Here is a 22,657-nt window from a genome sequence, read left to right as displayed (position 1 = left end):
AACATTTGAATTCTACCTCAATGCCTTTGAATTTGGAAAGCTAAATATAGAGAGGGTAGAAGTTAGGGCAACTGTAAACAAAAAATGAGTACATGGGATGAATCTAAATCCAATCTGTGGCACTTGTCACACCTCCCCATCAAACACCACCACTCTGTTGGCTTCTTTTGTGGTTGTTGGGGATGATGGTCCAGCATCCAAATCAGGCTCTTGATGAGGTCTGAGCAGCCCTGGAAACAATGGCAATTACTTCTAATAAGGTCACAAGCTAATGAAATATAAAAAGAAAAGTCTCATAATTGCACTCCAAAGAAAGTGTTTGCAATCATCCCTGCACATCTGATATCCCAAATATCCCCCCTGTGCCTAGCACGCATATTTATGGCACAACTCTCACACCTCTTGACTTCCTTACACGGGTGCTTTCCAAACCTAAGTAAATATGAATTTTGTGTTCAATTTGCCACACAAATCACTAAATTAGATGCACAGGCAGATTCTACTGCGTCACAAGAGCTTTTTTGTAATGGTTATTTCATACTGCACTAGTTATTTTTAATAACGGAAGATGTTCTTCGGAAAGTTTGAGAGCTTTCCAAGAAAGGATTACAGCTTGAGTCTGCAAGGTGTTGAATTCATAGGATTTGAGTCAGGGAAGCATTTCTAGGGCTTATAAGTACAGAATTATTTGGCATTGCTTTGCTGCAGTGATTAGTGGGATGTCATGCTCAGGGGTTTGGGTGCGGTGTGGCAGCAGGAGCAGGCAGCAGGGGAGAGTCAGGCACCCACCACTGAACAGCAGCCACAACCACCAACATTGCCTTAACATTGTCTGGCTTCCTACCTGACAGAAATAGTGCCATAATCTTAAAGGCAGTGTAAGTTTCTTTGACAGGAGTGAGTAGGTTAAATGAAATACCTGCTTTGTGTTAGAAGAATTCTGAAGCCTTAAAGACCTACTTATCCAATGAAACGTTTTTTTGCCCTCAGGGGCAGTTTCACAAAGGCATCTTTTCCAGAGGATTTTCACAGATAGTTGAACAGAACACCTTTTAATTAAAAATCGTACCTGTATTAACAAAGTTTTATGACCTAAAAAGCTTGCTTGGGGTTTCTGAGAGACGAGGAGCCAGGAGTATCAGCTCCTGTCGTAAGGACAGCTGGGGATCTGGGTCATTGCACTGAGGATTAATTGGTACAACCTGGTGGAAAGGTATGAAAATCATCTTGTCAGGTCCTTGCCAGGTCATTTTGCACAGCTTTCAGTCTCCTAGGCCCACACAACTGGAGCTCTGAGTCAGGCTGGCCCAGACCACCAAGGATATCAAAGGAATCCAAATCAACAAGAAGATGAGGTTGTGACCAAGGGTTCTGTGATCATGTGCATGGAGCCAGGGCTAGAAACCCTCAGGGGATAAACTCCTTACTGAATCAAGAAGCTGCATTACACACACAGGAAAATGCAAACTAATTTAATTTTTTAAAATAGTTTTATTAAGTATATGACAGAAGGCGTATTGGAAAACATTCATGACCTTCTATTAAGGCCTTTTTAAATGAAATATCACAGATCTATTTGATAGAAATAAAGGGTATTAAAAAGAAGCTCTGAAGGCTAATTATTTTTTAGAGATTTTGTTTTTTTCAGAGAAAATAAAAGTTATGACATAGGGCTAAAATTTAAGTCCTACTGAAGTCAAAGACCACTATTCTTCAAAAAAACGAAAGAATTCACAGAAAAAGTTTTGTACAATAAGACCAGAATTATCTAATTTTAAGAGTACAGGGTATTTATGAAAGTATTTTTACAAGCCTTTCTTCATATTGTGTACACAAGTGACAAGAAAATACAGTTCTTCGAAGACAAAACCATGAAAAAATATTATCTGACCACATATGGGTACCATTGAAACAAAGAAAAAGGAGAACTAACTTCTGGACAAGTTTTAGCTTTGGATTTGGGTGATCTGCCTGAAAAGTCCTTGTTTTCATCTAATCCAATCCATGAAATTCCACAGAAGTCTGATGACTCAACTGCATGATGCCATGCTCAGCATCCACGGCTCTTGGGCATCAGCTGCTTGGTATAAAATACATCAGAGAGCAAATCTTCCCAGATCAAAATTGCCACCACAGGATGAGAGCCTCCCACGTGGTCTCAGCTCCACCTCTGCATCACTGCCCTGGCAAACTTCACTTTGTGCAGCAGGGTGGCATGAGGCCAGCAGGAACTGCAGTGCCAGCAGCAGGACGGTGCCCACTCCTGCCCAAACAAGGGGGAGGCAGCTGGGTTTGGATTCCCCCCAGGATGGATGCAGCTGAAGCAGGTTAAAAAAAAAGCTTGGCACGAGGTCCCAGCTCTGAGACAGTGCTCAAAATCACCAGTTGTGATTAGTGTGAGGCACACAGCGAGCAGAGTGCACTGTGCACAGGTTTAATGCACTGCTATCCATTGTATTCCCTTTTTCTAGCAAGGGGATACCTGTGCTCAGCAGGGCTTTTGGGCAACTCTGGGCAGTGGATTCCATTTCAGCTCTGGCATGCCTAAGCTTTATTCACTGATGCAAGGATGCCCAAAGCTCCCCTGTGCTTCAGTTCTTCATTTGTACAATTAATTAATAGTGGCAACACTTACTGTCTCACCAGGGTGTTGCAAAGAAAAAGCTCACTAGAAACGGTAAGGCACTCAGAAATTGGATAATAAGCACTTTGTAACCTCCTAGGGAAAAATTAAATTTGCACTGTTGGAATGTAGGTCAAGGGTTAAGCTTAAGATTAAATTTCTGCCCTGCACAGACAAAGCGCCTGAAAAGGACTCCTGTCTCATGCCAGCCCTGTCCTGCCCCCCTGCAAAACATCAAATTTCCCTTTTCTCTGGGAAATGGGGAATACCTAAAGGAAAATCTTGCAGGAAATTGGTAGGCAAGTGGATACTGCAGTGTCCCAGCAGTTTATGAGAATCAGGACTTGTTTCTGTTCTAGTCTTCTCCTGCAACAAAGAAGAGGATGCACATGGCAGAGAATAGAGTAAAATTTTAAAACCTAGTGTGATTTCAGAGCTGGTGTTCACTTGAGCAACCCAAAAGTCATTTACCATTCAGCCCATGAAAACAGGTTTAAACTTCATTTGTGCCATTCATTTCCTTCTTTAATCCTTCTCTCTTCTCTTTCAAAGGTTCCAGCTCAGGCCCATCCTGTATGGAGTCTTTGTTCCAGGGTTTTTTGCCTTCATTTTCTGTCCTTACAGATTTAGGATCCTCTTCTTTTGCCTTTCTTTCCTTCTCCTCCTTGGCAAGCATACGATAATTATAATAATTCATGATGAACAGAAAGGTTCCTGCCAGGACCATCACAGCTCCACATTTAATGAACATATATTTATAGTCCCCAAAGGTATCAATAAGAATTCCTGTAAAATATAAATTAAAAAAAAAAAAAGAAATTTAGAGATGAAGGCAAAGGTATTGTGTTTTCAGATCCTGTATATCAAGGAACAGCCTTGGGCCTGTAGGATAAAATATTCTCTGAACTTCTGATCTCTTCCACAAACATTCTGAGCCTGCAAATACTGAACATGTGCTGCACTATACAGCCTGTGGGTAGCTGACATTGGTACAGGTAATGCTCTGATAATTTGCACAGTTCAGTAGAAGGGGACAGAACCTACACTGCAAAGTCTGGACCTTTTCAGTGCACCTTTTTTTTTCCATGCTCCTCTGATCACAGAGCCTGCAGGCAGCCTTTCCACTAACTCCCATGATCAATTACAAGGATGTCCATTTTCCATTTGGCTTGGCAGCCAAAAAGCAGCAGCTTTTGGGAAAACTTTCATGAAAAGGCACCTGCCCACTGGGTCTCATCTCAGGCTCTTGGCAAAGACCCTGTGATTTACCCACCACGGGTCACCCACCAACATTAGAGGAGGCTCAGCTTTTGGTCACAGCTGCCCTTTCTGCAGTTACACTCTTGATCCAAAGAGGAAAGGGCACAGCGTGAAACTGGAAAACATTTGTTCCAGGGAAAGCAAAGATGATGCTGTCAGTGTCAGATAATTTCAATGCCAAGACAAATGTGACAGGTTCCTCTCAAAGGTTAATGCCTCTGCTATGGAGTTACAGAGTAATTGAAGGGAGATGGCTTAATTGAAATGTCACCGTTCTCCATTATGTCAAAATGTAATGCAAATCTTATTGGGATTATGATCCTGAGCATTAATTCCCATTTACTGGGCAACACAGACCATTCTCAACATCCCAAATCCTAATTAAAGTAAGACCCACTCCTAACCTGGCCTTCACAATACAATCTTCCCTGAAACTGGCCCATCATCCCTTAGCTCTCTGACGTTTTGGAAAATGTTCTCCTCCTCAGAAAGAGGGACCTTTAATTACATCCCAATTGACCCTTAATGTTGAAAAGCTGATGATTAATTATCCTGGTGCATTGCACTAATAAGGGTTTTTACGGTCACCAAACAGATTTCCTGATCACAATAATAATAATAATTTTTAACTGGTTTTGGTCAGTGGCTTTTCCTGGGTCATCCCTAGCTGACTTGGTACACCATTTTCCATGCACTGTGTTTTTCAAGCAACTGGTGGGACATCAACCAAACGCTAATTGCAACAATTTTTCCTTTTCTGCTCATCAGGATGACCTAGAGGCCTCCTAAATAGGTTTCAATGAGAATTTTAATGAGTAGAGTATTAGAAAATTCAACAGTAGGATAGTCTTGCCTCTTTTCCTTTGAGAATAAGATAAAGTCATAAAACACATTGGGAACAATTTACTTAGTTCATTAAAGCAGAACCCTGCAGTAGGTTATTAAAATGCCAAAGAACCAATAAATTTGCTGCTTATTAAAATGGTGGGGAAAACCCTACAAAACTAATATTACTGATTATTACACAGAACTGTTTTAGCCTCATTAGCAGTCTCTGGTCATTAACTTAATCTCCCACACAGAAAATTACATAATTCAGAAAACAGCCATTTTAAAATTGTATTTTCTTTTGTTTGTCATTAATTAAATAATGAATCTCTAAGACAGCAAGAGGATACAGCTGCTTCTGTCACACTGTATGAGCTACCCAGTAATATGAAGAATTAAACAGCTCTGCAGGATGTGTCATATGAAGCATTAGCCAGATCTCAGTTTTGAATCCAGGAAAAGGGTTCAAACTGCAAAAGGAGCACATGCTACATAGAGGGAATATTAAGGCTGTTAAATCACAGGAGATCACTGGCCTGACTTATCTTTAGATGACTGAAAGTCCTCCTGGACACTGTATTGTCTCTTTGTGGGCTCTGCCTTTTGATATTTCAAACCATGCCATCCAAAATAAATATTTTTTAAAATTACTTTTAGAACAGACTTAAATCTTTCAGCTGCAATAATATGACTGAAATTCCTAAGTGGCATAGTCAGAGCCTTACAGACAAACAGTAAGGTTTGAGTCAACAAGAGGCTTCCATAGAACTGTTGTGTTTTACTTAAATTGTGGTGGAGTCCAGCCTTTTGCAAAAGGAGTCCAGGAGGAGGTGTCTGAAGTGCAAGGTTCTTGGTGTTGTAGGAAGTCCCACTCAGCAATTTCATTTCAAGTGTCTAAAGAGATCCAGGATTAAAAGATGACTCTCCAAGACTCACTCCAACAGAAAGGAGGAAAGAGGAAATGTTGGAGGAGACCTCAAGGACACCCTTTCCTGTCCAGTTACTAGTGGAAAAACGGTGATTGTGAGGCAGAGAAAACACATCTAGAATAATTTCATGTCGCCCTGCTTTTTTAAGATTTTCTAAACCTTCTGATGTTTACATTCTTGTAGCGAACTTTCTCACACACTTTCTGTAAATAACTTATTGTTTTGCATTATTTTATGGAAGAAGAGAAATTTGATGGATTGTTAGGTTGTCCAGTGTCATTGGAGAGGTGGCACTGTCACCCTCCAATCCACTGTCTCTTTTAGAAAACTATAAATGTTGGAGTCAGAAAATAAACTTCCCTTTTTCTTCACCTTGAGAGCAGCAGTGTGTGCACTTGTGTTGTTTCGTGTCCTATAGTGACGATTTCCCACGAGCTGTGCTTGCCGAAGTCTAAATCCGAGTGAGAGCAGGGGAGGACAACACACTCACCTCCGATGGGGGGTCCCAGCAGGATGGTGCAGCACTCGGCGATGGTGACGAGGCCGACGGCGCTGGTGAAGCGGGCAGCTCCCACCAGGTCCATCAGCGTCTCGAAGAGCATGGCACACACCATGCCAAAGGCCAGCCCAAAGAAGCTGGAGTACACGATGAGCCCCGTGTAGCTGGAGGCCAGCGGGCACAGGAGGTGGCAGGCACCGTTGAAGGCGATGGCGAAGCTGAAGAAGTACTGGATCCTCGGCCTCACCCACCTGCTGTTGGCAACGATGCCCGTGGTGGGGCGAGCAACCATGTCCACAATGGCCAGGATGGAGAGCAGGAAAGCAGCTGAATATTCATCTATGCCAGTGTGCTTGGCATAGGGTGCCAGGAAAACGATGGGGGCGAAGAACCCCAGGAACATGAGCACGTTTCCGATCAGGTAAATCAAGAACCCTCTGTGTTTAAAGAGGGAGAAATCAAGGTACTGATTGACTTTTTCAAAGCAGTCCTTTTCTCCTTCCTCTTCTGTTTTGTTCTCCATGGGGCCATCTTCAGTGATCTTTCCTTTCAGAGCATCCTTCCCTTCCTCAGTCACCTGGGTTTTGACTGGTGCTGTGCCTGGCCCTATGGGTCTGAAGAGAGCTCCTGCCACACAGCAGTTTAATAAAATGGCCCCAAGAATTAAAAAGCTGCCCCTCCAGCCAAAATTGTCAAAAAGGAATTGGTTGAGAGGTGCCAGGGTGCAAAGCATCACGGGGCTCCCTGCCATAGCAAGGCCATTGGCAATGGGTCTTCTCTTCAAGAAGTATTTCCCTATGATTATCACTGATGGCTGAAGGTTGAGAGCAAGGCCAAATCCTGGAAAACAGTTCAGACAAACAAAGGAAGATTTGAGACCCATTTCTCCTCAGCTCATTGTTTAAGGAAATTCCTAGTCAATTGGCTCACTGGTGGCTCTTCAACACAACAATCTGGATGAAAATGTTGCTCAGGGTGTCTCTGAGTTCTGGCTGCCACATTTGGGTAACCAGACCCCAGAAACACTCTTTCAGTCAGAGAACCCCCTTCCTTCTGCACTGCAAATCTCTTGGGTGGCAAAACTAGCACCAAGAGTTTGCTTCAGAGGGAACCAAAACTATTCCCTCACAAAATGCTGGTGGGTTCTGTCCACACACAGCAGCCTTGCTGGGGGAGAGGATGGATCTGTTTTTTTAAAAAATAGCAACTCCCAGTTTGAGGAAGGTTGTTTTGGCTTGGACAGTGTCAACCACCAAAGTTCATCCATCCAGGGCTGGCCTCCCCTTCCATGGGCACCCAACTCTGCTGCTGGGCAGCCAGACCTGCACAGAAAATGACATCATCATCCTCCTCAGCCACCCTCCTCACCCTCCTCAGCCGCGACTGATTTGGTGCTGTGAGCAGCTCAGGTCTGATCCAAAAGATTAAGAGGTCTGCAAGTACACAGCAAAACAGCTACTGAGGATGCTAATTACACAGGACCCCAGAGTGTGTCTTTTAATTAGAATTTATTTTTATTCTATTTAGATGTATAAATGCCATTATAAGTCTGCATTGCTAATTCAGTTGGCCAGCTTCTCCTGCACAGGTGGAATCTGCAGGCAGAAATACCAAAGGCTGTGGTGGTCTCAATTTTCTGTGGTTTTGTTTGAGAGCACTGCCATACAGAACCATAGGATCACACAATCAGTAAGGTTGGAAAACACCCCCAAGACCATGGAGTCCAACCTCTGGCCAATCATCATGAATTAGACCAGGGCACTGAGTGCCACCTCCAGCTTTTTCTTGAACACTTTCAAGTATGGTGAATCCACCACCTCCCTGGGCATCCCATTCCAAGGCTTAATCACCTTTTCAGTGAAAAATTCTTCCTGATATCCAACCATTCCTCCTGATGCCCAACATCAATAATCAATAATTAATCAATAGTATTTTCAAGCATTTCTTTGACATGCAGTATTTTCATAAAAAGTTCATTTTTTCAGAACTCCATCAAAATGGCATTTAAAAGTCATGCCACATATTTTCCACTCCATCATCCAGGAAAGAATGAGCCACATTAGAACAAAGCAGAAACGTAATCCTTGAAATGATTATATCAGAGAACATGAATCCTGAAAATAGGGTCATGCAGATTTTTTCTTGTTCATTAGTCGATATAATTAGTTTGTTTAACTGTGCAGTACATAATTAGGCATATTGCTTTACAGAAGAGAATTTACAAAGGTCAAGGTCCTCAAAATTAATTAAGGAACACTATCATTAGTCACTGATAGAGTAGAATCCAACTGATGCAGCAGAATCCAGCCAATGCTGGATAGTTTCAGTTTAAATGGGTTTGCAAAATTATGATTTTTGCCAAGTCTAAAGTTATTTTTTTTAATTACTTTGAAGTTTACAACATTAAAAATAAATTGAAATGGCAACACATTAAAATAATTCTGGATAGAAAACATTCTCAGCATGAACTTTTTTAGAGACTCCATATGTTAGGCAGGGCACATCTTTGGGAAGTGCAGCCTCCTTGTAATGCCTATAGGGCCAAATTCAGGGTGACCTGGGAACCACAGAGGAAAACCACAGCCCTGGTTAGAAAACACCATTGGACAGAGCTGAAATACAGAAATGTATCTTTTTCCACCTGAGAAGATGCAGCACAGCAGGTGAGAGTTTGCATTAAGTCCCCATTTCCTAGGCTGGTCAGTAAGGGCAGAAATTGAACCATCATTTCTACAGAGTCAGTTTTGGTAGGGACACACCACACGTCTTCCAAAGGAGGAAAATCAGACTGGATGCCAGCTACCCACTTAAACAATAATCATCTCAATTTTTTTTATTATGTGAACATTAATTTGCCAGTCAGACAAATCTAATTTAATATTACCTCATGCTCTTCCCATTAATTAAATTTGGAGAGTTTCAAATTGAATAACTGGAATTTCAATTTACTTTAAGCTTTTGGCTGACTTTAATAGGAAATATTTGCATCCATTTTATTGCAGTTTTCAGAAGCTACAGCAGCTTTTCCATAGCTGGAATTGTTACTCAATAACCACATTTTCTCCCCAGGGATATGACAGAGAGGTCTGTCAGTGGTGTTGCAAGAACAGAAGCAAACCTGTGCTAGAGGGAGTGTCCTTTCCTGGATTAAATACATCTCCCTCATATCAGAAGGAAATAGTGGGGCTACAGGACTCAGCTGTGTAGTTATTGATCTTGTTCTCACTTTATTAGCAAGGAACAATCTGACCAGGTATTTCAGTACTCAACAACTACAGCCATGGCAAAGACTCTGCTCTCAGTCCACCTGCCTCACCCAAGATCCCATTTTATTTCATGGCAGTCTAAGATCCCATTTTATTTCATGGCAGTCTAATTGGTGCTCATTGAGCTAAACTCTGACCAGTCATTACCACCTTGCAATTAGCTTTGAAATTTGCTGCTTCTACCTCAGACTTCAGGAGAGGTTGCATGTTGAAGCACCTACTGAATGCATCCAGGCTGGCACCTGTCCAGGTGGACAGCTTGCAAACCCCATTTCTTTTTCTAAGCGCTGTAGGGAAACAAATGGGAAGAGGCTGTGGGGTTTCCTGTGCATGCAAAGTGCCTCATGCAGCCCAGAGAGCCATCAAGGACAGAGCTGCCTCCACCAGCAGAGCCTGGCTCCTGCTCTGCATGCAAATGGAAACAGGCACAATCAAGTCAGCAGCTGAGACTGCTGTGTCTAATCCCTCCACTGCAAACAGATACTTCCTGCTCTGCTCCTCTGAAGAGATTTCTATTAATATGCCAAAGGCACAGGACTGTAGCAGAGACCTCCTTGTACCAAGACCTTGTTTTTACCTCCATCCCTGTGACTTACATGAGCCCAGGCTTTTACATCAGACTGTTTTCTTTCCAGGCTGGCAGGAAGGAGGCTAGAAAGAGTGTGATGTTTACAGGTTGCCTTACAGTTACTGCAAATCCCCTTCACAAAAGCCTCTCTCCTCATGCAGCAGCACTGTCACAGCTGTGTGATGGGCAGGTGGCTTCCTAATTGCCCTTGAATGCTTCCATGCTAGGCCTGACCAAAAAAGATACTTCAAGCTTAATTGGAGGCATCAAGCATGTTATCAGGCTTGCAAGCATCTTCCCTTCTCTGTCAAATTAATATTCCTTCCCCACACTCCCCCCTGTGCCTGGGGATGATTGGTTATCAGCCAGCACCTCACCCCCACAGCTGCCCTTGCTCAGCAGGCAGGAGGAAAAGATGTGTGATGATGCTCACAGGGGTTTTTCGGACTGGGGAAGAGATGAGGATCTGACTCCATGCTTCAGAAGGCTTGATTTATTATTTTATGACATATATTACATTAAAACTATACTAAAAGAATAGAAGAAAAGGTTTCATCAGAAGGCTAGCTAAGAATAGAATAGCCAAGAATGATAACAAAAGCTTCTGTCTTGCACAGAGAGTCCAAGCCAGCTGACTGTGATTGGCCATTAATTAGAAACAACTCTATGAGACCAATCCCAGATGCACCTGTTGCATCCCACAGCAGCAGATAACTATTGTTTACATTTTGTTCCTGAGGCCTCTCAGCTTCTCAGGAGGAAAAATCCTAAGGAAAGGATTTTCCATGAAAGATGTCTGCGAAAAAGATGCACACAAAAATTGTGCCCTGCTCAGAGGAATCAGCACAGCAGTGCAAAGAGAGGTGGGGGTTTCAGCTCTGTACCTCAGGGCTGGCACGAGGTCACCTGTGTGCACTGAGCACTGCCCACACTCTGTGCTGGGTGATGCACCAGACTTGCAGACACGTTCAGGGACCAAGAGCAAGGCCTTTACCAATCCTGGCTCTGTTGGGGTTATGCACAGAGCTCCCTCCTGTCACCTTTTTGGCCAAGTGCTTTAGAACAGAGAGGCTGGTGCCTTCCTACAGCCCTGTTTCTTGTCTGAGTCCTTCTGCTCACCAAAGTGCATGGAATATTTTCAGCAAAGGATTTATGGTGTCCATGTGCTAATCCAGCATTAGTCAACTTAGAATCACAGAATGGTTTGGGTTGGAAGGGACCTTAAAACTCATCCCATTGCAGCTCCCTTGCCATGGCAGGGACACCTTCCACTGTCCCACGTTGCTCCAAGCCCCATCCAACCTGGCCTTGGACATTCCAGGAATGGGACAGCCACAGCTTTTCTGTCTGCAACCTGTGCCAGGTCCTCCCAACCTCACAATAAAGGATTTCTTCCTGGCATCTAATCTAAACTGCCCTCTGTCAGTTGAAAGTCATCCCCCCTTGTCCTGTCATTTCCCCCTTTGCCTTCCCAGAGGACACTTGTTTAGGAGGAAATGATGCAAGCTCATGCATTGAGAAATATTGGGAGACATTGGTTAATTTTATTTCCCATCTCTTTGTTTCTGGAGTCTCTTTCAAGGAATCTGCAAGATTTATTCATCCAATAATAACACAATTTCATTTAATTACAGTGACAGTCCTTAGGAAGAGTAAAGTTTAAGAGGAGGAGCGCTACACAGGGATTTATTCACTACTGTACAGATTTAATAAAAGAATATTGATATAGAAGAACAGGGTGACAAACTTTCTGTCCCAATTTACTTTGCTAGTGGCTGGTTTTATTGATTTTAAATGTTGAGCTCACATTTTCACATTCAGAAAGCAGCAACACTTAATGCATCTGCAGAGAGATTGGGAACATTCATTAAACCATACACCTGGCAACCTCAGAAGCCAATTTGAACTCATTGTGTCATGCTTCCAAGCAGATGTCCTAGCTGCACTGGAATAAACTTTGGCAGTACCTTATCCAAAATAATAAACCAAAAATACTTGCAATTAAGCATCTATACCCACAGAGGTGGAGAGCTCTATTCCATCTACCTTTAAAAGTAATAACCTGGCACCTGCAGGCTTTAAAGATGCTGGACTGAGCCTGTGCCTTATTCTGCTTGAGTTTCCAATACGGAATTCATATTTCAATACAGGCAATTCAAATTGGAACTTCAAGAAGGAAATACAGGGGTTTTTTGGGTTTTTTTTTTCACAGTAGGGATATTTTTGGTCAACTCCAGCAGTTCTTGTTTTCAGATAAAGGACCTCCTCACCTCACAAGCTGGAAATGGGCAAGTGAACGGAAATCTCATCCCATGTATCTCACAGAGAGAAGATAACACACAGAAAATAGGAACAAGGGTGCTTTCTTTATAGTCACAATTGTACCCAGAAGGACTTGCTGTGCCCAGGGTAGAGCACAGCCAACCTGGGTTTGCTTCAGGGGGAGCTGAGGGCTCTGATGGGCACCATGCCCAGTTCCTGGCCCAGAGCACTGAGCTGCACAGAGCACAGCCCTGCCTGGATCCCACATGCCATGTCCAGCCAGGAACACAGCACAGGGAGCTGCTCTTTGCTCAAGTTCATCTGGAGCATTGATAAGGAGTGTGGCAGTCACATTTTCTGGAAAAATCCCTTTGCCCAGGATTTCTGTCCTGGGAAGCTGAGAAGCCTCAGAGAAAAAGGAAAACAATATTATCTCATTTGCTTCTCCTGGGTTTTGCTTCTTTGGAATGTGGTTGGAGATTGTTTATCCAACAGGTGATTGTTTCATTGGTTTCATGTGAATTGTTTTGACTCAGTGGCCAATCAGTGCCAACTCAGAGTCACAAGTTTTCATTATTATCATTTTAGCCTTCTCTAAGTATCCTTTCTGTACTCTTTAGTATAGTTTTATATAGCATTCTTTAATATAATATAGTATCATAAAATAATAAATTGGCCTTCTAAGAACATGGAGTCAGATTCATCATTCCTTCTTCATTTGGGAACCCCACAAATACAATAAAGGAGGGCCTTTGTCCCACCACATTTTATCTCCCAAGCTTTTTATCTCTCCCGCTTTCCTGTGTTTGTGTTGGTGCAGACATTGCCCAGGCATGCCAGCCCCAAGCCATCAGAAGGGAGCCTCACTGTGCAGGGAAGGAGGTGCTGTGTTCTCACCTGTGATGAAGCCCACGCAGATGTAGAGCTGCAGGATGCTGGTGCAGAAGGCAGCTGAGATCATCCCCACCCCACACAGGAGCCCCCCAAACATCACCACGGGGCGGCTGCCGTAGCGGTTCACCAAAATGCTGCTGATGGGACCTGGGGAAAGGGGGCAAAAAGGACCTTGAGGTTGTGTCTTCTGACAGAAGGGCATGTTTGACAAACAGCAGGTAAAGCTCTGCAGTACCAATGGGCCTGAGTGCTGCTGACAGCTCCTAGGGTGAGCTCAGGAAGAAAATGGAAAAGCAGAGATCCTCCACATGGAGATGGCAGCATGTCCAGTGCCATGGGTGTGTAACCATGGCTCCTGCCCCCAGCATTTCCATGTGTCACCAGAGAAGGGAAACAGCAATAGCAAATCATGTGAGTCATGGGAGCTCCTTGATTTATGATGATGTTAAACTGCACACACAGAGCACTGACTCATATTGTGAGGCAGATATCACAAATGCTGTTGCATTTTTAATGCCTCTATTTAATGCAATTCCAATATTGCTGACCAGGACCAAAGCTTCAGCAGATCAGTTGTTAATTAAATCTTAATAGCAGTCCATGTAGGTAGGAAATATTGGGGATGATGGATTAGCCAGAGCTCAAAAGAACCAGTTTGGACTTGCATTTATGCAAAGAGGAGGTTCAGGGCAGTGCAAAATTATGAAAGAGGGAAATGGCTTGACAAAAACTGTGCACACTGAAACAAAGCATTGAAATCGGAGGAAGTGAGACCAGTAAAAATCAGAATCACAATAAGATAAATATTGGAGGGACTTCGATGGTACCTCAGGACCAACCTCCTGCTCAAAGAAAGCCAGCTCTGAGAAGCCAGAACTAAGAAGCCAGAACTAGAAAAGCCAAGCTGAACAGCAAAGAGCAGTCCAGAAGTCCCAGCTGTGAGATGTAAAGAAAAGATTCTGTATTACTAAAAGTCCTGAACCCAAATGCTTCAAAAGTGATACTGGAAATGAGGAAGGGGAATAGAGACAGATTCAATATCTGAATTTACCTGGCTGTTTGTGGTGCTACTCATCAGACAGTAATGGTGTTTCAGAGCCCAGTGTGCCTGCTTGCCTTCATTCCTGCCACTTCCCACACCACTCACACACACAATACTGCAAACTGGTATTTTAAAGCCACAGGCATCTCTGAGGAGCTTGGCTGTGGGACCTACCTCACCACAGAGCTATGGTGGAATATTTACCTTTGCTTAAATAATCTCAGTCAGAAATAGCTCCAGAGCTCTCTGCAGACCCTGCAAACCACAGAACTCCTGATCACAGGAACAAAACCCAGAAACCCCAACCCTCCCTCAGAATGGCTGACAGTATCCAAACAAGTTCTCAGCTGTTATAATGTGCAAGAATAGAAAGCAGTAGGTATGGCTGGTTTAATCTGGGGAATGAAGCCCATAGAAATAATTTCCATTTGATATCTGAGGTCAAAACACTCATAAATTAAATGCACACAATCACAGTCTCAACAACATCCTTGTAACTGTGATCTGTGATCTAGTCCCATCAAATGCACCATTCAATTAAAATTTCTGGGTGTCTATAATTACATGGAGAGTTTTTCTGCTAATCCTGTGACTGGATTCACACAGGTGCATCCTTTTGCTGCACAGAGCACTACAGAATTCAATGAGAAGTTCTGGGGAAAGGGATATACATTTGAGATCAACACAGTGAGAAACACACCCCCTTCTGAAGAGTTTCCCTCGGTCAGGGCCTGAACTTGCATTGTGCTTGGGCTGCTCTCAGCACGTCCTGTAACTCAATAGATTGAGCCAATGTTCCTCAGAAAGGCACCAACATATTCATCTGCAGCCTCAGGGCATGCAACTCTTCCATTTTTCAATTTTCCACATGTCTGCATTTCTGCAGAATCAATCTAATTACTCAGCTAAGAAAATGTGGTTTCCATTACCTTTGCCCACTGGCAGAGGGCTTTCAACCTGCAGGATGTTGTACCAGGGAGCAAAGCATTTCAAGCCCACAATGGTCCTGCTAAGGACAGCAGAGGACTGAGTGGGGATGCTGAGCCTCATCCTGCTGCTGGCTCCACTCAGAGCTGTGCCTGTGGCTCTGCAGCTCCCCTGGCTCTCAGGGACCTGCTCCATCACCTCCATCAGCCCATGGTGAGAGCAAGGAATGCCTGCTCAGAAATACTTCACTTGCAGAGCAGGGTGCACACCCTGAGGCTTCCACTTCTGCCTGCAGTACAACTCTGCAGCCTGGAGAACAACAGTTTGCACCAAATAGCCCCAAAAGATGCAGCTGGGATCATGGAGCCCCTGGAAGACTGATGAAATGTAAAGCACTGCCCTCAGCCCATATAAATCACTCTGCTTTAGTGCCTGTCCTGTTTAAAGGCTCTCTTTTCTCATACCTGTGGCAGATTTCCATTCTTTGTTAGCTGGTACATGAAAGGCCATGTCAAAGAGGCTGCTCTTGGTGGCAAGAGAAACACAGAGACTCGCCAGTGGGGAATGCAGCAAGCCTCAACTCATTTGTTAGCTTGTCCAATTACTTTTCACCTTGAGTTTTGTGTTTGCACAAGTGAAAAGGACCCTGAAGAGGAGACTGTAAAATCATAAAAAAGCAGCAAAATACCCTGGGCTCTCCTCTCTTCCCCTCCACAAACTCAGGCCACCTTGTCATTCATTCTTCTCGAGTCACTGAACTATGATCCAGAGAGGATCATAATGCAGAGCTGGCACATAACAAGAAATATCAATCCAGACTGGCTTAAACTCTTGCAAGTATGACAGTGCTCAAAAAATAGACACCTGAATTGCCTTCCTGTTTTCCTCAGCAAGCCTTATGAATTTTTTATGAGCTGCAAAACTTCCAGTGCCCGTGTGAAACACTGATGTATTTCTAATAGGGATTAAAACATTCTCCTCTCCCATACCTCTGACCCTGTGTGTGTATATATATCCCTTATTTGTAAGGTCTGGTTTGGCTTTTTTTTTTCTTTTTCTTTTTAATTTAACTAATAGTGTTCCTCCTTTCTGGTGGAACTTGGCCTGGGTGAATTTCTGCTGCAATATTTTTGTGTAGGGCTTTCAGACAAGCAGTGAGGAGCTGAGGCCCTGGCAATCTGTAACCCAGAGGCTTCCAGCAATGTGGGTTTTTTCCCCAGGTTTCACAACACTGACCTTCTGACAGTGTAAAGTGGCACAGAGCCAGTGCAAATGTTCTAGGTCTGCTGGTCAAACCATTTGATGACCACACAGGTGATAGAACAACAACACTTTAAAATACTCAACTGCACAGACCACCACTGGAATATCTGGGACCACCAGTGTCCCCACAGCTGGGGCTGGAACATGCAGCTCAGCTTTCCCTGCTTTTCCACAGTGGCTCCAAAGAGCTCTTCCTGCCCAGGGACACTGGCCAGCACCAAAAGGACTGCCCAGATAGTTAATATTTTCCAAACTATTGTGAAAATACAAATAGGAACTCGGCATGCCAGGATTGCCACTGACTGTGGGGAGTCACTGGGGACATAAGAAGGAGTGCAATGTACTCAGAGGAGAGGGAAAGGGGGGGAAATCGTTTATACTAATGGAACAAAGTCTATTATTACACCAGTAGTGAAACAACAACAGGAGCAGGCCTGCAATTTCCTCAGTAATAATCTCACTCTCTCCATGGAATAACAACCCTGCCTTTGGCTTGGTAATTTATCCACCAGGGTACCAGCCCATCACAACAGAGCAACCTCCTCATTACCCCTGAATGAAAGCAAGTGCCCCCACGTTATTAATGAGCTGCCAGACCCCCCCAGCCTCGGGAGATGGGGGGGATCAGCAGCAGCTCCTGGTAACAATGCTCAGCCTGACAGGGAGGCAGCCAGAGAAAACACAGGGCCCAGCTGCAAACGTGGGGGGGAAAGGGATGAGAGGGTCAAACCTGCAGCCTTTCACTCTTTGTCATGCCAGAAGAGGCTTGGGTAGCTCCTGCTTTTGAGTGCTTGTGTCAGCAGGGTGTGGAGAGCTGCTGCTCCCCCCCGAGCCCTGCTCCTGCCTGCTGCAGGTCCCTGGAGGATAACTGGTGGTACCTGCTAATCATGAAGCCTAATGATTATTAGTCTCAGCTGCTTGGTTCAGATGGTTTGGTTTTCTCCTGCATGGGCTGAGGAAGCCACAGACCACAGACCCTTCCTCAGGCAGTGCTGCTGGGGACAGCATGGCCACACACTGGGGACAGGTGGCAGTGAGCACACGCCCCAGGTGACAACCACAGTCTCAAATATTCCTCTGCCAGACCTGACAGAGCAGCTTCCAAAGGCCTGTCCACACCTAAATCACCCTGATGCCTTCTATTAGTGGTACATTACATTGCAAATAATCAATTTTAAATAAGGAGGCTGAAATCCAGCACATGCCACAGCAGCTCCAACAGCTAACCTGGCCCCAGAGAGGCTTCATTTGCTTCCTCACAGGTGAGGAGAACAGTCAGCTCATTTAAGGGGTAATGGCTGCAGCTCCAGCACAATCCCTGTGAGATGATTCATAAGCCAAGCATGGGAGAAATTGTGTGGACAGGCATTATTGAGTCATCAAACTGGTCAGTCCTGTGGTGCCTGGGCAGGACTGGCACTGTGCTCACTGGGAAGGTGTTGAGGGCAGTGACCCACTGCAGCAATCCTCCCTCCCCTGCACCCACCAGGGATGCCCTTGGGAGCACAGGGACCCTGACCTCCCACCTGAAACTGGCCACAGCAGCAACCTGATGTCAAAAAAAAAAAAAAAAAAAAAAAAAAGGAAAGAAGAAGAAGAGAAACAAAGCAGACAAGGCCCAAATTTCAGAAAGACAAAGTGTTCTCTTCCTTACCCAGCAATCTCATCTGATCAGTGCTCTGGCATTTCAATTTCCACATTACCCAGCTCAGATGCTGCTCCTGCAGTGCAGGAGGAGCCACAGGCCCGCAGGTCCCAAACTGGGGCTGTGGCCAAGGTCCTTTGTGTCACTTTGAGTTTAAGCAGTTAAATAACCTCTCCTGCAAAGGGACAGCACTGTCCAGCTGCAGGTGTGGATCTCACCGTGCAGCAGATCACAGCTCAGACCTTCACAAGGTCACAACATCACAGTGTTTGAGTTGCTCTCCTGTGATTTCTTTAGCTGCCCTTTTGCCCTGGCAGGACCACTGGCTGTGATCCCTTCCATCACTGGAAGCCCAGCTGCAGGGCAGGAGCTCCCTGTGTGCAAACCCAGGGCACTGGGAACATTCCTGTGTCTGCTCTGGGGTGCCCTGACACCCAGGAGAGCACTGGCTTTGACCCTCATCCATGGAGAAAGTTTCCCTGACTTCAAGATAGACTGGAACCCACAAAAGTGTGAAATAGATTATAGAGAGCAGTGTAGGGGTATCACTGGGTGAGAAATTGAGGTTTTGGGGTTTTTAGTGTGCTGTGGATGGAAGCAAGATGGAGGGCACAGGGTGTCATCCTGGGTCTCTTCTTCTTGCTGCTTCTTCCTCCTTCTCCATGGGTTTGGGTGGCATTTTGTAATTGGGCAGAAAAGTCCCCGTTGCAGCTCTTTGGGATCAGTTATTGGGTTAAAAGGGAAAATAATCCAAGTGTCAGCTCTTAATTGGACAGTTTAGTCCTAAAAGACCTTGTACCAAGAGGTTGTTGGCCATTTTGTGCCTTCTAATGAAAAGCTGCCCAACTGACAGCAGTGAGCCTGCTTTACTGATCAGAAATAATAAACACCCGAGTCCCAACATGAACTACTGCCCCAAGTGCCTTCAGTGCAGACCCAGAGAAACCCACAGCTGGTATCCCCACATGGCTGGAACATCCATTCCTGGAGGTCAACAGCCCTTGGTTTCTGCTCTTGACAGGCTGCTCCAAGCTTGGCCCCTGCCTGCTGGTGGTCTCCAAAGGGCTTTGCCCACCCTGGGACCCTGCAGGACTTGACAAGAGTTCAGTTACAGTGGAGAGCCCATCCTGGGGCAGAAGAGGATAACAGAGGATCACAGGTCCTGCTTCTCAATTCCACTGCAATGCTCTGGGACAGGCTGGCATCTGGGGGAAAGAAGTTTTCACATGTTTGAATTCCACTTGGGGGGAATGGATTATAACTTACTCCTTGTCTTAACACCATTAACAACTCCCCAGCCAAAACTCTTCACTTCCTTCTCCCTAGTTCTTATTAATCTTGGTTTTTATTAAGTCTATCACATCTCTATTACTGCTGCCTGGTGACCTTGGTAGCTCCAATGAAGGGCAAAATGATAAAGCTTTGTGACCAAGTCCACGAACACAGAAATATTTCACCTGAACCTACAGTGCTATTATTGCTTTTAAGTAGAACAGAGCTATTTAAAAAAATAAAAAATATAAGCCCATACGTGGTGACCTTGCAGAGCTGGAGTGCTCTCTGAGAGTCAGGAGAGTATATGAACCTGCAGCACCATCCATTACACAAATCAAATCATTCCTCATCCAGCTTTCTTATCAAAACCTGGGATTCTAATGGTGCTGCTGCCCAGGGGATTGCCCCTGCCTGGGGAGGATGTCTTGTTTCCACAGCCTGGGGAGGCTGATGGGGTGGGAATCCCAGAGGTGGGGAGGGTAAGGAAAAAGGTGAATTCCATCATCAGGCAGGTCCAGGGAGCACCTGGCAGGGCTTGGGCCAGGACAGCAGGATGCTGGATATCCACAGCTCTGTGAATAAACAGAATAATCTTCCTCCTTTTGTTCCAGCCTCCACGAAATACCCAGGTAGAAAAGCAAAAAGGGAAATCCTGGTAAAAGCCCTACTCGAGAATGAATGTTTGTGGAACCAGCTGACACAGGTGAACATAACCTTGTCCTTGAAAAAAAACCACTTTCCTGAATGCCTCAGTTTCCCCTTGTAGTGCTGTGGGGCTTCACAGCTCTTTGAAGGCAACTGAGATGGGTGGGGAGCCCTGGGTGGGGTTTTCTGGAGGCAGAGGAGGTTTTGATAGAGCCTGGGCTGGAGCAGGAGAGAACATTGGCAGTTTTGATTAAGTTAAAAACTGCAGAATCAAACTCATTATTAATATAGCTTTATGCCACTGCATGTTGTAAGGTTCTTTCTAAACCTGTCACTGCAATTTATCATGCTAGCAGTGTAATAAAATACAGCTATAAAATTTTGGATTAAATGTTCAAGGTCAATGGTGGACTTTCAGCTTCCCTATCTCTTCCTTGCTGCTTTAGCAGATGCTCTATTAAGCACTTACAAGCTCTGGGAGAAAGTTTTTTTGGAGGAAAAGATTTAGCTGTGGAACATTTCCAGAATTAAATCTTCAGGTAATTTGATCTTCACCAAATTACAAACCAATAAATAACAAGACTAATAAACACTGGTTGGTTTCAGGTGGAGGCTTTTTCAGCAGAAGCACTCTCATTTTTATTGTGTTTACAAAATGTGGCTCTCTAATGCTGTCTTTGTAAAATAGACAGAGATTCTTTAATTTTAAGGGAAATTTGGATGTGAGGGAGCAGGCACCCTGGAGATTCTGGGGGGAGTTTTACAGCAGGGTATAGCAAAACCGAGACAAGACTCCACTGCAGGGCATTCTGAATAAAACCAATGATGGTGCTGATGCCATGAGCCTGAGCTTTTTATGTATTAAAGGGCAACAGAAGCAGCACATATTTACACCCACAAGCTGCATATAAACGTGCACAGCAATCACAAAAGAGTGAAATTCTTCAAAATTACTAAAAAGAAGCTCCAATGTCCCCTGGTGTTGCCCCAGCTATTCAAACCAAGCAGCTGAAATGACTCTGCAGGAGGATCTGCTCTCTGAGCTCTCCTTGGATGATTCCTGTTATTCCATTATGAAGATGGAGGAAGCATTTGGCCACACAGTCACCATTTAAAAAAATTTAAAAAAGAAAATGCAGATCCTGTCCTAGTATTAAATTATTCTGTCTATTCTGGCACATGTGCCAGGAGGCTGGCTCGTTGTTCAAGCTCTAACAGTTGGCCATAATAAAAGATATTACTTCTTCCCACAACCCTTACCTCTCTTGCAGCCTCACTGGAGACCATAACAGCTACAAGAGCATTACTGCTATTAAATTAGTGGCATCACTATTCCTCATTTTCAGAATGTTTGGCTGTTTCCCCTGATGCTGAATAGGGCAACTAATTTACTAGCAAATTAATACTGCTTATCTTTTCTTTCCTGAGAGCTCTGCTGCCTCCTGCTTTCCCTGGCTTTCCCCAGGGACACATCTGTGGCCTAGCTTGAAATGTGCCACCCTTAAAACTGGGACAAGGGCAGCTCAGTTTGGTGAACCTGGCACCACCACACAGCCCAGATCAGGAGGTGCCGAGGCCAAAGGCTTTTGGCTTTGCAATGAAATTTTTTCCTAAACAAAACTCACCCCTGTATGTGAGGCAGAACCTTGGGAATGTTGGTCGTGTGCTGGCCCAGTGCCCAAGGAGGCAGTTTGCAAAAAGCCCTGCCGAGGGGCACCTGGCAGCACGATGGGTACCCTGTGGAGCTCCACATTTTGGGACATTTGCAGCGTCCTCCTCCCCCCCAGAGCCTGTTACCTGGGGGCTGAGGAGCAGCTGAGAGCACCTTTAGGGAAGGATGATGCCATGGCCCTTGGCCCCTTACAGAATCAGAGAATCATTAAAAGACCTCTGAGATCATTGATCAGATCCTTTTTCCTATTTTTTTTTCCATGCATCAAAAACTCTGCTCTGTAATACCTTTCTCATTTGGGGTAAGGCACGAGCTCTTCACCCATGACAAGAAAGAAAAGAGAAGTAGAAACATGGTAAAACAAATCCTTCTCTATCAGATTGATAGGGCTTCAGCCTGTGGGATTTGGTTGGAGAAAAGCAATGTTCCCTCCTGCTCCTCACTCCCAAACCTCCCAGCCTGCCCTCTGCAATTGGAAATGTGGAATTGCTGAACAGGAGCTCTGGCAAGAGCTACAAGTACCCCATCATAAAGTCCAGGCTATCCACTTTACTGCACAGTAATCTGTTTTACTGCTTGTATTATAGTGACAGAATTGTTTTCTGCAACCTAGTTGAGATTAAGAAACTGGGGGATAAGACACATTAACTTCTGTAATATATATTGCCAGAGCCCTGGCTGGTGTAAAACAGCTTCCTGGGGGAATTCAGCAGAAAGTGAAGGGCAGAAACAGTCCTGGCTGCTGATTTTCAGTTTTAGTCTGAAAAACTGGAACTCCTTTGGTGCTACAAGCAAAGCCTCAGGTGGTCACTGTAAATCTGCAACCATGCTGTCAAAATCAACACAGCTTCTCCAGCGGAGATTTGGGTTAGTTCATGTATTTTCAGAAAATAAGCTTCATTTGCATTATTTATGAAATGCAAATGCAAGCTCTGCTACAGTGTAAGCAGCACAGTCCAAAACAAGTCCTTAGACCAAGGAGAGCACCAAGGAAACCAGGCACTGTGTCAACAAAAGCTGTGGCCAGTGAAAACATCAACCTCTGTGTGCCCTGCAGGG

The 22,657-nt window shown here is 44.6% G+C and overlaps 1 protein-coding gene across 2 annotated transcripts in view; it reads right to left on the bottom strand.

Annotated features, from left to right (window-relative positions):
• Nucleotides 1-3,104: 3,104 nt before the first annotated feature.
• LOC118691706 (monocarboxylate transporter 2-like) overlaps nucleotides 3,105-22,657 on the bottom strand; it is a 33,028-nt gene continuing 13,475 nt past the window's right edge. For both annotated transcript variants that reach the window (XM_036391058.1, XM_036391056.1), the window contains exons 2-4: nucleotides 13,133-13,276; nucleotides 6,131-6,979; nucleotides 3,105-3,409 (exon numbers count right to left, since the gene is read on the bottom strand). In XM_036391058.1, the coding sequence (XP_036246951.1) occupies nucleotides 3,117-3,409; nucleotides 6,131-6,979; nucleotides 13,133-13,276 (1,286 nt within the window). In that variant the 3' untranslated portion in view covers nucleotides 3,105-3,116. The remainder of the gene's footprint in view (nucleotides 3,410-6,130; nucleotides 6,980-13,132; nucleotides 13,277-22,657) is intronic.

This window comes from Molothrus ater, chromosome 11, assembly GCF_012460135.2.
Source record: "Molothrus ater isolate BHLD 08-10-18 breed brown headed cowbird chromosome 11, BPBGC_Mater_1.1, whole genome shotgun sequence".
NCBI lineage: Eukaryota > Metazoa > Chordata > Aves > Passeriformes > Icteridae > Molothrus > Molothrus ater.
Note: the sequence above shows the minus strand (reverse complement) of the source record. Positions and strands in the feature narration are given on the sequence as shown.